Here is a 16,971-nt window from a genome sequence, read left to right as displayed (position 1 = left end):
TGCAGTGGATCTTGAAGGATCTGTGTAATCCCTGTCGCTTCCAAAACGATCTCTCCCTGCTCTGCCGTCTTCCAAATAAAGCCTGAATAGATTAAATATCACGCCAAAGGGCTCACGACACTTCTAGTGAACCAACAATTAAAACAGAAAGGGACGTGCATCACATGCTCCAGTGGGACACACATTGTCTTCTTCCCACCGAGTTAATTTTACCGATTAGATGTCACAAATGATACCACACCCACCCATGATTCTCCACTTTTACTCTCATCTCCTCCCTCCCTCAACCTTTCACACCCTCCATCATTCCACCCGGCCCGCGGAGGTCAGAGGGGTACTCAGTCTCCTCGGCCAATCGAACCAATTTTTGGCGTATATATCCAAGCAGCAGCAGCAGCAGCAGCAGCAGCAGCAGCAGCAGTTACTAAATCACCAACACGCCTCGCGTTCCTATATTTCTCTCATCTTTTCCTCCTATGTGTTGGTGCATCTCTCTTCTCAAGTTTGGTCCTCTCAAGCTGGTGTGAAGGATGGGAGCTGTGGTGGGGGAAGGGTGTTCAGACTTAGAGGATGCAGAAGAAAAAGAAGACTCTTTATCTCCTCCCTGCAGAGCTGTGTGCTGCTGATCAGAGAGAAATGGGAGAAGACGCACACAAAGAGTTAGCGAGAGTAGATCATATGGGTGTGACGGATAAGTGCATATGTACCGTATGTGTATTTGGAAAAGACAAAGAGGGGAGGCGGTATTTATAGAAAGGGTGGCGTAAAGCCTTAACCGCATGAATAGGAATTAGATCAAATGTATTTTGGGAAGGCTGTCTTTTGAAAGTGTTGGAGGTGTTGACTACAACGATGGATAAGGGACAAAGATGTTAAATGACCTCTGATCGCCTTTAAAATGGGAAAAAGGTCATGAGCATGCACGCTCATGTGCTCAGGTACATTATGTGAAATACAGACGTTCAATTTGAATCATAAACATGCAGCCAATGTGGTTTTGCCTCTGCATGCTAGTTGGAGTGCATTTCATGGATTGCAGATAATTCTAATTATGCAGTCCTGTAAATTCTGTATTAAATGTTTTACATGCAATTTTGATTATTTAAAACTTGCTTAATGTTGGTGGGAAACTCATGAAGGAAAAAGTAGGTTGAGGAAATGTTGCAAGCAGAAGGTGTTTACCGTAAGAGGCTTTTCAGTGGACTTTAATTACGTTTTCTGAAACAAAGTTGCGTCGGTGGGGTCTTGCCAATTTACTGAATGCAGGACCAGGTGTATAAATACGTTTTGTGTTCATGCATGAATTAAACTGCTTATTTTAAAGAGAATAAAAAGATACGCCATAGTCAGAGTGCAGACTTGTTATTGTGACAAATTAACCTGAATGAAGACACGTTCTTAAATTAGGACTGATCCCTGCAGGTTTTGACTGTAGGTCAATGGTTTCTCTAATGGATGATTATTACCTCAAGTGTCGGCTGCTTTTTCAACAAATCTGTCCAGCTTCAATCAATGAAAGCCATTTCTATCTACGCCTTACATTTAGTAACCAAACGTATACAATCAAAGCTTGAAATACATTGTTTTGAAAAAGGAGATTGTGCTTCAACAATGGGATGCACGGTGGCGTCCTAAACCCAAAGTTAAATCGACATATTACAAGAAAAGTAAATGTTCATCCCAGATTTCAAATATAAGGAAGATAAAAATGAATTTCACGTATATATTTGTCTCCTAACACAATATAAATATGCCTTCTCATTTAGGCATGAAGGCTTCATCAGAGGGTTGTGAGTTTAAATTGTTTTTTATTCACAGGGAACTGGTTTAATATTAAAGTTAAAATATAGAGATATAGAGATATACATTCTGACATTTATTTGGTAATAGCTGTATAAATCGATGTTTTGAGAGAGGATGTTGAGAGGAAAATGGGCAAAATATTGCAAAAAGTTTGGATTCATTTGGTTTGTTTTTCAGTGTTAGATTCCTATGATATCCATTTTAAAAACGTTAAGGCCAAAACACATCATTAAACATTGGCATTGTCTAAATAATACAGAGGCAGCTGTACAACAGCCTCCCCTGCATGAATGTCACTTCATGCTCACCTCCTTTTACCCTCAGCGAGAGAAAGTCAGTCGCTGATGAACAAGGGCATCGTAGGAAACACTCAGGAGATGATGCAAAGTCCCCTATACTGATGCATTATGTGATCATGTACCATATGTGTGTGAGTGTGTGTGTGTGTGTGTGTGTGTGTGGCAGCTGTTCGTTAAGGCCCTCACAAATGTTTGCGTGTCTTGGGTTACTTCGAGCATGTCAACATAGTTAAATCTCTCTGCGCATCATTCTGATCCCAGATACATACAGCGCAAACCCCAAAGACACACCTGAAAAGCTGTTAAAACATAAAATAAAGGGTTTGCAGAGAAGAGAGGAAAACGTGCTGCCTCTTATTCAGTCATTTATTCATGAAAATATTGAATTTGTGAGTTGTTGATTCTGTTATGAGACAAATGACACCGTTGTGATTCCAAAAACCTCAATGAGTCTGGTTCTCACGTCCATGGGACAGGGACAGAGACAACCAGGAAGACTGAGAGGGATCAGGGCGATTCAGTGCGACTAGAGCTGAATTGGCAAAGAGGAATCCGCCATAACCACCATGTTGTTTTCCTTCAAACACATTGTTGTGTGAGTTCATTCCACTATGAATAATACTGACCCAGATCCAATGAGGGAGAAGCAGACTGAAATGTTTCAGTTCTGCACAGTTCGTTATCACGTTAGATTCAGACTGCAAATACTTGACCAGTGTTTACTTAAACAAGTAAAGAGAATCCTCAGTGATCCATCCCACCCCTCGTCCCCTCTGTGTGAGCTGCTACCGCTACTGTGAGAATCCAGCATGCACGTAAACTGCGGGCTAATGGTTGGATTTCCATTACATTACATTACAGGTCATTTACAATATGTGCTTAACTCATATTAACTGACATCACATCACAGACAATTCAGCAGACCATCATTCTTCTGAATGGCCAAGAGGCTGACCAATCAGGCCTCAGGGACTCGTTATCATTAGTCCAAAAAACACGTGTTTTTTGACGATCCCCAAACCCCCACCTTCACTTCCTCAAAACTGCATAGTTACACCAAATGTGCATATTGTTCAGAGGAATGAATATCTCAGTGTGGGGTTATTTGTGTGGAAGTGTGCATGTAGATTAGATCAGTCTTTCTTGGTTTGACTGCCAGAGACATTTGCTTCAACATTCACATGGTTGAGCAGAAGTCAGAGTGGGAGTGAACGATTTGTGTAAATTAGAGTGACACGGTGCCTCATTGCAGTAATCGGCCATTTTCATCAGCGTCAGGATGTGGATTGAGTAGCTAGTGATAATCAGAGATAGAAACTATTGGAGTATTTAAGCCTGGAAACAGATAAAGCAGAGTGCAATTGTCAGTCTATTTGGCAGATTGTGCTGAGATTTCTTCCCTGCCGAACACCGGAACAGATAAAGACCTTATTCAAAAAGAAAAAACTGCATCATCATTTACTGCTCGCCATTCACACAGGCAACAAATCACATGTAGTGAAAGCAGCACAAAACACCATGAGTCTCGGGTCTCCAGCTCATGCAGATATTTTCACATGATAAAATTATATTTTTTTCCCCGAGCTGTTTGGAGGAGAACGGCATCTCTCTGTGTGCAGGCAGGATGAAGTGCTCCCCTTCCCTTCTGTGGGGAACAATTAAAACACTGGTCCTCCCAAGAGCACATTTCTAAACTGAGAAAAACAAACTCCCCCAATAACAATGTCCCCCGAGCAAAGGGGTTATTATTTGTTCTCATGATGCAACAGTGGTCAGTCACACTCTGAGAGGGTAAGTTCATGGATAAAAACAGGATGCATAGTCAGGTAACCACAATTTAAAGTCAGTCAGAAAACACACGTAGTGCTGGTGATGTTGAGAGTACACAAACATGTAAACACATGCCATTTTTTCCCTTTTTTACACAGAATATATATTATAGCAATTGTTCAAAACCTTGGGAAGTACACAAATTGGTAGATTTCTGGTGAGAAGTAGATGAAAGGATTGATATTTTTGTCAAAGAAGAAGCCACATTTAACAGCCAGTTAGCTTAACTTAGCATAACCACTGAAATAAAGGGGAAAATCCTAGCATGCTGCCGTCCAATGATAACAAAATCCACCTCAATGCGCCTGTGAAGTTTACACAAAGTTCCAAAATGCATCAAATAATGTGGATGGTGGTTTCCAGGGTGTCAAAGAGCAAGTATTTGGCCTCACACGCAAACAAAAGAGGTAAAGGTTCACTATCCTCGGCCGGCCTGCAACAACTTCTCTTCATCATCAGCGTTTTTTGGAAGAAGAAAATCAAATCAGTGCAGACCAACGTGGATAACACACAGAGGGGGAAAGTAAAGGAGCTCAGCGCTGGGATGAATCACTGTGTGTTGACAGGCTTCCATAAACAAATGCACTGAAGCACAACAAGCCTCCTACAAGCTCATATGAAAGTCCAGTCCACATACTTGAGCAAACATATCCTCAGATGAGTGTGTGTGTGTGTGTGTGTGCGTGCACATATTGAATGCCAACAACACGTCCCTGAAGCCTGATTTGTCCCCTCTGCCCCCCGCACCCCCCCCTCCTGTCCAAGCAATCCCTTTTATGGAGGGAAATCAATTCGGAGGTGAACAGAAGTCTATCAGTGTGCAAAGAGAAAGAGACGCCAGCGTACAGTAACAACGGCAAAGAATGTATCCATCACCCATCGATTGTGATTGTCTGACCTTATTGTAGATGAGAAAAAAAACACAGTTTGAAATCAGAATTCAATTCTTGTGATTACAAGTGTTGAAACTAATTAATCAAATTGAACTAAAACCCAGCGTGGGCCATATGGGACCAACTGTTGGAGAACATGTGTGACCCAACAGACACTCAGCAGCTTCACACACAGTTTGGCAGGTGTTCATTTAAAGCTTTGGCTCCATCATGTTTTTAATTTGGACAGAATATGACATAATGATCTCAAAGTGCAAGCTGCTGGCTGTGAATGGAGGCCAGGCGGGTTTTAGCCACACCAGATTAACATTTGTGATTTTAATGAGAAATATGCTGATTTACAGGCAATGTCAGCTGAAAGTTGTCACGTCAGACTTCAAAACAAGCTTTTCCTACTTGGCACAGTCCCCCGTACCTTCCTCTTTTAGGTTTTTCTCAAACACAATATGTATCTATAAAGATACAGTGTACAGGTTTGAGTATTAAAATTAAAATAAAATTTACCTCAAGTGAACTCAGTATGAGGCATTTGTCCGTGTCCACCCTGTTACACACAAACACTGCTTCATGTATTTCCATCGTGTTGTTTGGATTAAACAGTATTTGCATTTGTTCTTATGGATGTTGTTGTGTTTGACCTGCAGCGCTGAGTTAGTACCCAAAGCATTCATCAACATGTCAGCTTTTAATAAGATCATTGAACGATTTAACTGCGTTGTGAGAAGCGTTCTGACATGAACTTGAGTTTGTTTTACAGCAGAACAAACAGAATTGACCCTTTTCTTCTGACCCTACTGTACGGTTCAAAGCACATTAATCTGATAATCTGTTAATCACCTAAAACCTCGTGTTGGACTGCAGATAGCAATGACCCATCGCTGGTCACTTTGTGGGTGAAGCACGCTATGTTTGTTCTCAGTTTTGATACCAGTCAACTCTCCTCAGTACAAAATATATTACTTTAGTACTTCATTTATGTTATATTATGATTATTCACTGATAATATGGAATTCGATCAAAATCTGACCCGTTTGAGAAAAGCTATTCACAAACGTTTTCAAATTGAATTTCTTTTAACTGTGTGATTTTTCAGTTTATGGGACTCAATCATTTACAAATGGGTAGAAACTGTGACGCCGTCTGCAATGATTCACCAATACTTTTTGATGAATAAACAATGAATGAAAAACCTTATTTTTGCAGCTCTTTTAAACCTGTTACGCTCATAAAACCTCAGTGAAAATGATGTGTATTGAGACAACGTTGATGTTGTTGTAGTTGTTGTTGTAGTACTATGGTCGTTTGAATATTCAAATCCTAGTCCAGTGAACAGAATACAGCATACAGAAATAATACAGCACAGATACATGAAATCACATTTAGTGTTTAGAGTGTTGTTCCTCTCTGCACATCTGACTGATAAAAAGCAGAGTTTAGCTGATTAGCATTTTCAGAAGCCAAAACAGAACCATTGTCCTTTGGCAATAAATCTGAGACAATCGGGAATGATTTACATACTGGAGCCATGAAACGAGCCATTAGAACAGCAACTAAACTGCAGTATTTCCAAGAATCGACAAGATTGACACTTCAATTCGGGCCGGGCGTCAGAGGTTAATTGGTTGTTGTTGTTTATGAGGGAAAAACACCTGCCGCAATAAAAGATTTGTGACCCTGGATCCTTCTTCTCTCATCCGGCGAGATTTTAATTTGCCCCAGCAGACAACCGAGCTGAATCAAGAACCTCGCGAAGGACTAAAAACAAAAGCCTTCACTGTAAATGAAAGTTGTGTTGATTCGTTCTTCCCTCCCAAAGATTTTTCCGACTGTGTATTGACTTTCAGTAACGTCGTGAGGATTAATATAAGAAAATACATATTTATCACTTCAAGCATTATCTGCAGCCTCCACAGTTTATGGGCAGGAAAGATGTTATCTTATTATTTCAAGTAAACCCATCACACTTTGGTTGGATTAGATCGTCACACTTTTATTTCTACTTAACTTCCTCCTGATCGTTTTTCCTTTTTACATTTCCTCTTCAACGGCAGGAAAATGCCGAACTTCTTCTTAAACAGGAGTGGTTCTGCAGAGCTCACACGGCTTTGCTTCAGGCTGTAAGTCTCCTCAGCCATGACAGCAACTTCACCACTAAAATGTTTTTCATTTTCATTCAAATTCTTGTCCGTTATGTGAATTGCGGTAAATTGTAAAGTATTGCTTGTGTCTGTTGTGCCAGATGTGGCATGACCCGTATCTCGTGTTTTAATTCAGAGATTAATTTGTCTTCTATGGTTTTAGATGATCCATCTCTTGCCTGTGAAAGGGACAAAGGGGGGTTTGCTGTCAGACAACAGCTGCAGGAGGAAAGACAGCAACTCGTTTGCATCGCTGCAGAGTCGCTGTGACAGAGAACAGATGTTCTCTGAGATTGCTTAGTGGTGTGTTGATTTACTCGGTTTCTCGTCATGTTGGAGCCGAAACATTGCTGTCATCCTCAACACTTATTCCTGTAAACAGACTCGCTCCCCACTAGTCCAGAACCATCGGCCCTTACAAAAGAATATATGTAAGATGTGTTTCACTTTCACAGCTCCATTTCTGTTGATAGAAAAATAAGACATCATGTATACAAAGGGTTATGCATTTGGTCAACGTATGATTTGCTGCAGCTCAAATACGGAGCAAGAATGTAATTCTAATAGTTTATAACTGATATGTGGCACCAGCATAGTCCATGCAGCCATGGCGCCCGCATGGCTCAAACAGAAAGAGGACACTTCTCCCTTCCTCACTTCTCCTCATCTCTTTGTATTGTACTGTAGAACTGACCGAGCACCTGCACAGGTCTACTTTGGCAGTAACGTCGTCATAAGGTGACCAGGAAAAAATGAAAGGAAATATAAGTATTGCACAAATGAAATTCCATCTGTTTGTCAAAGTGATGTGATGCTTATAAAACCAATTGAAAATGTCTTAATCACAGTGCTTTTATTTTCCCTCAGATGCCAGCTGTTATTTCCCATTTCCAGTCGTTGTGCTAAGCTATGCGAGCCACCTCTTGGCTATAACTTCATATACATTACAATAATTGAAATAAATAAACTTGGCTGCTTGATATCTTGATTTCACTTAAGGTCTGAAAAAAATGCTTAAACCCGTCACCCTCTGGCCTCCTTGAGCAATAATGAAATGAATACAGTACAGATGAGACCTGAAGAAGCTCTGTTAAACACCATGTAAATCCAATTATTGGGCCTCTACCCTGAAAGGATCGAGGGAACAATGAATAAAATAGGGAAGCTGTTTTAATGTAACCCTTCTTTCCTCTCACATATTGACGGGTGTAGTTACAAAGCGAGACTAACAAGCAAGACAGCTCTTGAAAAGAGATCACAGAGAGACAAGTGACTGACTGAGCTGAATGTCTCGGAGGAACACAACTCTCCTGCTTTATGTTTGCAAGTTTCACTTCACCTGATCTGTCAACGTCTTCTCTCCTTTATGCTTCAGAGCAGAGGTGCAAGTCTCAAGTCAGTACAACGTTGATATCAGGCCAGATTGTGGCTCTTTGGTCACATTCATACTGACAAGATCCTTTAATGTTATTCATACGATTCATCATTGGCCTTTTCTTCACCATATTTACCACGTGAACTGCTTTAATATAGTTCCTAATATGTGGTGTCTCTCCACGGGAATGCACTCAGCTAGAGACGCAGTTCACAAGTTCACCGTCTGATTACTTCACCCTTACAGATTGGACTGCGGTCCAGTGGGATGATCGACTCTTCTTCTTGAGGAGACGAGTTTCACCAGTCTGCTGTGGCCTGCTGAGGCACCAGCAGACTGAACAAACTGGTGAGGAAGGCCGGCTCCATCATTGGTGTAAAAACTGGACAGGATGGAAAAGGTGACAAAGAGGAGGACAGTAAAGAAATGAGCATCTGTGTTGGAGAAGCAAATCCTCTTCACCTCCTGCTGCAGGGACAGTGGAGGACTTTACAGGCGATCATTCCTCCACTACAATAAGACAATAAATCCGCTCAGACCAAATCAATTACACAACTAGAACACCATTACACTGTCAATTAGATCTGTGCACATTTATTACTAATCTACTTTTTGATGTATTTTGTCATTTTATAGGCTGGATATATAAATGCTGCTGTATAGAAAAAATGCCCTCCTGCGGGATCACTGAACTATTCATCAAACTATAGTCAGCACACAAAGGGGTGAAACAGAAGTATTACAGATTACATTTCTGGCACACAATACAACCCAATTACACGACTAAAGCACACACACAAAACACACACACACACACACACACACACACACACACACACACACAAAACACACACAGGAGGGATTTGTGAAATATTAGTTTTTCTTGATTTTCAATTGTAATGCAAAAAATGGAAACATCAGTAACTCCGGCTGTATTAAACTTACAAATGAAAACCATTTGGTGATTCTTGTGTGATACAGGTGTTTTTTAGAGGTTGACCAGACTAAACACAGGGGACAACAACCAGAGTCATTTATTTTTGGGAAGACTTTGTTTTATGTTCCCATCCCGCCCTAAAACCAATTATATGTCCAGCACAAGTCAAACGTTTGGGCACATTTTTTTCCCCATTCAATTCAAAGATAAAGTGTGTCCAAACTTTTGACTTGTATACTGTGTATGTTTTAACTACAAATGTTTTTATTAACTGCACATAGATATGATCACCTTAGATGATTAAGATCAACTGATGGCATCCATTTTGCATATGAAAGTTCAACATTGAGGATACTGGACAATATAATGACTTGTTTTGTATCATGGAGAGGCAGATTATTTTCTTCTGTCGTAGTTAATTTAAGTTACATACAAGCTTAAATTAACTAATTTAAGCGAGTATTAATTAGCTCATTTGCTCATTCCTTTGAATTTAATCAGAACCTCCCTCTGCTCAGATGTAATTCTACTGCTTTGTTGTGAACTTCTGTCTCAAATGCTCAAATAATGAAACAAGAAATGCAGCTCATGCAATATAAAACACTTCTGTGCACGCAACCTGTCCTTTCAAATGTGGGTAATTGTTGTTGTCACTGGACACAAAAGAGAGAAATTAATTGTTAAACAGTAAGTCACTGTATACGCTGAATGTATAATGACAATTCACCACCACCATGTTTGTTAAGACATAACAAGCACTTCAGAGTAAAACTCCAGGGTCTTTGTGTTGTGCATTTCATTGCAAAACATCTGTGTCTGACGGGAGGTTTGGTGCTGAGGGTTGAAATATTGTTTATTCAACCTCCCTAAATTCCTCGGGGAATTCAGTGACAGATGAGTTCTGCTGATCAAGTGCTGAAAGTAATTTGCATTTTTATGCACTGTGAGCTTGTATCATTAGACAATGTTGTCGCCTGCAGGTTGTCAAAAGCTTTGCATGTAGCACACTTACATTTGGTTGGAACACAAGGACGAAGGTGCTTTTGAGACTAGTGAAGGTTTGACTTATTTCATCAGAGGTTAACGACTCATTGGTAAGGTAGATACCATTGACTGATTTTATTTCGTTTTTTAAATACATGTAAATAAATAAGTGTTTACTAAAACAAAAACTAATTTTAAATGTAAATAATTGTGAAAAATATAATAAATGATTCCGCAATTTATAAAATAATTGAATAAAATAAATGACATGTTAAGTATTAATGAGGCGCTTGTCTTTTTGATTTATAATTCCTCTTGCCAAACACATGTTGGGAAAACCATGACAAGTAAAAGCACAGACATCTACGGAGGACCTCCGGAAAAACGTTTTCTTGGTAGTAAATCAGTCAAAACGTATCAATACAAAATATATAAGAGCTGAATTTGGTATTCACCAATTCTGTTTTTACCACAATCCCTTTTATTTTTTTTATAGCTGTACATTTTGGTACTATATTATTCTGAAAGCTGCTATGCTGTAACGGTAGTAATAGCGTCAGATTACATGGTTCTAACGTGAGGAAAAGACACAATCTCCGCTTGTGCAGAATCAGTTTTAATCTCCTCTTTTGAAATCAGCATCAAAATGATTCAGCGACTAACCCTCTGGAAAAAACAGTCACGGAGAATAAAACGGACTGTGAACGGCGGTAGCATGTAGCCCAGAGTCACAGCCCGTTTAGTCTCGCTCCACATCGCCACAGCAATGTGTCAGTGCTGGAGAAAGGTCTGGCTGCACCCATTATCATTCTGCTTGCACCCATTATCATTCTGCTTTAGGGGAGGAAACGCTCGGGCTTGTTTGCGTTTCACCAATCACAATGTTGCCCAGGATGCAGCAAACATGCTCTTACAGAATAGCAACTTGCTCCGGTGGAACACTTGCAAATGGGAAGGCGAGCGATGAAAATTACCTGCAGAAGAACCCCTCCGCCCCCCCCCAAAAAACAGTCATGGACAGCTGTTGACTGATATGGTTTTTACTGAGACAAAATACAAAACATGAGTAGATTATCGTTCACTTGAGGTGAATCTGGAGGAGCCAACTCAACCACAGTTTATTTGCTCGTTGAATGTGGTTCCTGCAGAAATTTTTCACACTCGACTGCACTATGATTGCATGAGAAAATGCAGCTGCTGCCGGATGATTTCCCTGTTCATGGTCCGCAGGAACTCAGCCACTTCTCCTGTGAGAAGCTGCTCCATGGGAACAAACTGCAGCACCTGACTCTGACCCCCGGACGCAGGATTCTTACCCGTTTCCTCCTCTCCGCTTAACATCTGACTCATGCAGCTATGGACATCGGTGAGAACAGGGAGCAGTTGTGCAGCAGCTTCAGGGCATAAACCTGCACACACGAGCACTGCCCCGACTCCGCCGGAGGGGGGCGGACACCTGAACGTGACGGAGCGAAAACACGCGTGCAGGCAGAGCACAACGGCTGCGGTGACACGGGTGAAGGCCGAAGACAAAGGCAGCAGCAGCGCGTCCCCGGAGCTCAGTGTCTGCAGGGAGAACGCAACGCAACCCAGAAGCCGCTGCTGGTACAGCGGATCCCCGTCATGCAGAGTGCTGCAGCCTCCTGGAGGAGCCGGCGGCTCTGCAGGAAATGTTAAGACTAAATCCCCCGTTTGGCCCTCACAGGCGTCCCACGCTGAGCGGCTGTCAAACACCAAACAGCGTCTCGGCTTTCCGATTTCCACCGGGTCGACGCAAAGACCCGCAACCTCGGACAGGACGGAGGCCGGGTGGAGCGCGCGGCAGAAGTCGCACGGGGGCGTGCGAGTCCAGTCTGCCGCTGTATGCAGCAGGGCTTCATTCACGTGGGTCAACAATCCTCCGTCACAGAAGGCAGAGTTCCTGACCGCGGGCAGCGCAGCTCCGACGACAACGTGCCACAAATCCTCCTGACAGCCGGACAGGGGTCCTTCTAGCGCGCAGCCGGCCCCCGAGGCCTCGGCGCAGTGCGTCTGTACCCAGGCTGCGTGGCAACCTCTCTGGAGGCGCTGCCTCCAGCTCAGGGTCTGCAATTCCCTGCGCTCGTTGAAGGAGCCCGTTTGCTTCTTCTGTCCCAGGGGTCGGCCCGCTGAGGCGCCGCAGCAGGCGGGAGTCACCGCGTTACGAGAGACCCATCGACTTCGTGGGAGGAAGGTCACCTACAGACGGATACTTCTGTTACTGTACGAACAAAGCGCTTATCTAAAATATACCCAAATGAAGAGCACCTCCATCTTTTGCTGTAATAGGAAACACAAACAAGCATTACAAGCATTTTGTTACAAACCAAAGATGGCTGTTGGTCCTTTCCAGGCTCATTTTTCAGGTGTTATGAAGTCTATTCAGGTCAGGTACACATTGTAAAACGCATGCTACTGCATATTCAACTGAAGTTAAAACTTTAAAATGGACCCAAGAGCCCATCCACCCCCCACATCGTTCAGCTTAATCTTAAAGCCGATAAAAACTCCATCTGCCGATCAGCCACCATTTCGAAAAGGTCAAAAAGAGCCTGCGGGCGGCTGGTTCTCTGCAGACGGCCTACCTGGAAGCGCTGCAGGTATTCCTGAGCCGTGCGGTCCCTGATGTAGTCAAGACGCCGCCTCTGCTCGCCGCTCATTCCCTCAGACAGTCGCAGGTTTTCCGTGATGGTCTCCACTTGCAGCGCGTGGAAGTACGAGCACACTGCTTCGTGCTGCCTCAGAAACGACCGCGGGACAAGCGAGTTCGGGAAAAGCGCCTCTCGGTCGGCCAGATGTGGCCCGTAGTTGCGAATCAGTTTCGCCAGCAGGGGCCGCACAGCCTCCTTGCCGTCGTAGTGCAGACACACAACGTACACCTCGGAGTTGCCCGACTTGCTGGTGGCGGGCTTGAAGACGTTGACGGATCGGAAACAGCAGCTCAGCAGGTAGAGCAGGCAGACGGAGGAGTGCTCGTACAGGGTGAACATCTTCAGCACGAAGGAGCCGCCGGGGCTCAGCAGCAGCAGCGCGGCGGTGGCTTCGCAGTAAAGCAGCGACGCCACCAGCGCCTCCTGCTCATCCGGCTTCTCCTGACAGTCGAAACTGCCGTCCGCCGTCACCACGTCAACCCTGCGCATGTTGGCCACAAACGCCTGCAGCTCCAGCAGATGTTTCTGGGTCATGACGTCGCCAGTGTTGTCCGATCCAAAGAACCACCGGGGCAGCGTGTTGGCAATCAGCCGGTCGTCGGCGATTGTGGCGCCGCTGCCGTTGGCCTCGTGGTACGGGTTGAGAGTGTTGGCGGCCCAGCTCCAGTCACAGTGGCGCGCGGACTCGCTGGTTTTGGTGTAGTGGTTCAGAGCGGTTATAAAAGCCCCCGGAGCTTCGCACAGGTGGACCGTGTTCAGCTCCCCGTCCTGAAGAGCCTCCACGGGAAGAAGGTCGAAGGTTCCCAGGATCTCAAAGAACTTGCACCAGGCCTGAGTGCAGATCTCCGCGTTGGCAGCGGAGCGCACGGCAGCGATCACCTTCCCGGCCCGATTGGTGGAGTTGGTGTGCTGATGCCAGACCTCGACGTTCTTGTCACTGAGCTGGTTCTTGACCCCGTTCAGCGACGCCTTCAGGGCCTGCAGAGCGGGGTGCTCCTCCGCGCCGTGCTTTAGAGCGCCGTTTGGGTCGGGGACGCACCACTCGCCACCCGAAGGTTTCACATACGTTCTGATTTTACAAAAAATACCTTGAATCTCAATCAGCGTTTTGGGGTCGACTGTGTCGTCGAAGTGCTGCGGCTGGGAGACCTTCCTCCTGGTCCCGTTGCCGGAGCTCATCCTCCACACCTGTGGAAGCACGACGGAGAGGAGTTTGCGGTGTTCCGATTCATACATCACCCACTTTGTGTTCTGATGTAATCCACCAGGCAGATCGGTGTTTATGTGACTTGCTCACATGGCAACAGCAGTCAATCTTAAGAACTGCTAACAGAACATTCCACTGTGAATTATACATTACAGAGGCCCGGCTCAGCAACCCTTCATTTTTCCTCTACACGCATGAGTGGTGTTGAATTACTTATGTCAACTCATTATGATGCGGCGCCTTCGGGCACCCGGGCAGATTGTAAACACTGGTGATTACCTCACGAGGCCGGAGCTTCACCAGCAATATCGAGAGGATTTCTAGAACGCTTCCACAACACAAAGTCTCCTCTAATGTGTCTTATCGACACATGAATAGTACATGAAGTTAGATTAAAAGTTGTGATGTTGTAGTTTGGAAGACACATATTCGGCTTTATGTCACTGTGAGTTTATGAATCACTTAATAATCATATAAGTAGAATTTTCTTCTTTCAGCTTTGTGGGAGAAATGTGGAGACGCGTGGTTCAATTAGAGACGTTTAGTCTTGTTTATTCACCACATGGTGAAACATTTTACATCACCGTGTCCCGAAACATTGAGTTTTACCAGTTTGCATAAATACTGAGCAGTTTCTAATTCATTACATTAAACAACATAGTCAGAAGGACATTAACCCCAGAGCTGATCCTCAGTTAATGTGCACATGATCAACGTCTTCATCTGGGTCATTTCTTGATTTGTCCGCAGTGACTCAGTGATGTATGGCAAAATGTGCACATTCATCAATTACTCCTCATCAATCATGTTGTTAAGCCCCACTTGTGTGTAATAAAATCATTTGCTTCTTTCTCTGTTCTTCTAGCTGCTGTTTACATAAATTAGCAAGAAGAAATGTCTGATGAGACAGTTTAAGGATGAGATTTGGTAAGGTGATAAGTAAGTAAGCTTTAAGTAAAATATGTGTATATATATATATATATATATATATATATATATATACACACACACACACACACATATACACACACACACACACACACACACAAATGAGTAAAATGTATAGCAAGAAATAAATGTGCATAACTCATTTATGGTTGTAAGTAATTTGCCAAATGCACATTATCCGTATCGTTTAATCAGCAAATTAAAAAAAACGTTATCAATATGTTAACTTAAAAAAGACAATTCTGCCAAAAACAGATTTACCGAAATGTAAAAATGTGGCAACAACGGAAACAGGAGTTCTTTAGATTTATATGTACATCCGGGTTCAAACCCTCTAGCTGCTCCTCCATGTGAAGCTAATTAACACTATGTGTGTTGAGGTGTCGGGACAACCAGAAGCCCTAAAGTATGAACAACGTTGAGTGGACACAACACTTGAAGTCGGATGGGTCGCTTCTTTCGGACGCAGTGCGCGAGCTCTGTCTCCTAAAATGCGCCACGAGGGACTTTGCGGTCCCTGTGTGGGGACTGTCTCCCGGAGACAAACCCCGCAGTCTGATGAGTTCTCTTTCGCTGAGAGACACGGGGGACAGTACAAATAGCCGAACACAAACTCACCGGACTATTGCTGCTGAAGGAGAACGCAGCCACGCTTTTCACGTGACTCAGAATGACACTGCGCATGCGCAAAGATGAGAGGGCGTGGCTTCTCTTAAAGGAATATGTCACTTTTTAATTGCTAATAGACAGATTATTTTTTTCAAGATCAATTACCACGAATTTAGCATTAATCTACAGACTTCATCCGTACCCTATATGATTTAATGCTTTATTCATTTAATAATATTGCTATTTGGGAATTCTTAGTTGGGGATTCATGCCATGATGATTTATTACACAGATTATCCACAGTGGACTGATCTGTGTCAGCATGTTATATAACTGTATGAGCAGATGGAAACTTGTTTTAATGCCATGTTTGAATTGGCTTTACAAACTGTTGGTATCACTTCTTTCGCTTTCCTCCCCATCAAATATACTACTCCAACATGCTGTTCAAATGTAGCTAAGTAAAAGCAGGACACTCACAGAAGGAGTCTCATGCATAAATAATGAACTTTTGCAATATCCACGTGCAATTAAGCTTTAAAAAATGGTGTGTTTGAACATTTTGTTGTCGCATTCCCTGCATTACCGCACGTGTTGTAATATTAATGCTGGCTTTGTGAAAATATCTTTCTATTTATATCTTAATGCTCCTGCAGTTCGGTCCAAATGCAGGTTGAGGAAGGGTTTTAAGAGGTTTGACGCAAAATAAATTGTTTCTCTTGGAAATGCACGATCAAAACTTCTGTTCCACTTAGTACTTTTCTCTATTATTGAAAACTGACATTAAGGTTTGATTGGGAAAGATAGGCATGTAAAAAAATGAATGATATATACATGCCCTCAGGGTCAAGGAAAGCTCTGAGTTTACAGCATTCAATTCAAATGCACCAGCATATACTGTCTATCACAATTGATATTAAAGAGATTGGGGGTTTTAAAGGTCACGTGTGACTATGAAAATAAATAAATGTGGGCTGCAAATGGGAAGAGAAGCTGACAGCGTCTGTACTCCATGTAGTGTTTTATTCCTAAAGGGCAGCCACGTTCAGCCAGTTCCCTCCAGCATACAGTTCACTCAGGTCTCAACTAACAAACCAGCTGTATGACTTGTCCAACACACCCCACTGTAAGCGTCCAGGCTGCAAAACTGTAATATAAAGTTAGATGACTAACTCAATTATTTATCTTCTTTTTAGGTCATGTGCTGTTGTAGGTTTGAAAACCTCTTCGATTGTTGAATTGAATGCAATAAACCTTTTCAACTTCCAAACACCTTTGT

The 16,971-nt window shown here is 43.0% G+C and overlaps 1 protein-coding gene across 1 annotated transcript; it reads right to left on the bottom strand.

Annotated features, from left to right (window-relative positions):
* Nucleotides 1–11,283: 11,283 nt before the first annotated feature.
* Nucleotides 11,284–15,767, bottom strand: cmtr2 (cap methyltransferase 2). The gene is made up of 3 exons (XM_040167783.2): nucleotides 15,702–15,767; nucleotides 12,863–14,116; nucleotides 11,284–12,476 (listed from the first exon to the last, which is right to left on the bottom strand). The coding sequence occupies exons 1-3, from the start codon at nucleotides 15,765–15,767 to the stop codon at nucleotides 11,430–11,432; spliced, it is 2,367 nt and encodes a 788-aa protein (XP_040023717.2). The 3' UTR covers nucleotides 11,284–11,429.
* Nucleotides 15,768–16,971: the final 1,204 nt, after the last annotated feature.

The sequence above is a fragment of the Gasterosteus aculeatus genome, chromosome 12, assembly GCF_964276395.1.
Source record: "Gasterosteus aculeatus chromosome 12, fGasAcu3.hap1.1, whole genome shotgun sequence".
Classification (NCBI taxonomy): Eukaryota; Metazoa; Chordata; class Actinopteri; order Perciformes; family Gasterosteidae; genus Gasterosteus; species Gasterosteus aculeatus.
The sequence above is the reverse complement of the archived record's forward strand: the minus strand, read 5'-3'. Positions and strand labels throughout refer to the sequence as shown.

Bases quoted from the DNA above. Each gene is read 5' to 3' on its own strand.
- cmtr2 (XM_040167783.2), bottom strand. From the start codon at position 15,767: ATGCGCAGTGTCATTCTGAGTCACGTGAAAAGCGTGGCTGCGTTCTCC. The intron at 14,117-15,701 runs GTGAGTTTGTGT...GTGCTTCCACAG, and splicing joins CCTTCAGCAGCAATAGTCCG to GTGTGGAGGATGAGCTCCGG. The intron at 12,477-12,862 runs GTAGGCCGTCTG...ATCCGTCTGTAG, and splicing joins AATACCTGCAGCGCTTCCAG to GTGACCTTCCTCCCACGAAG.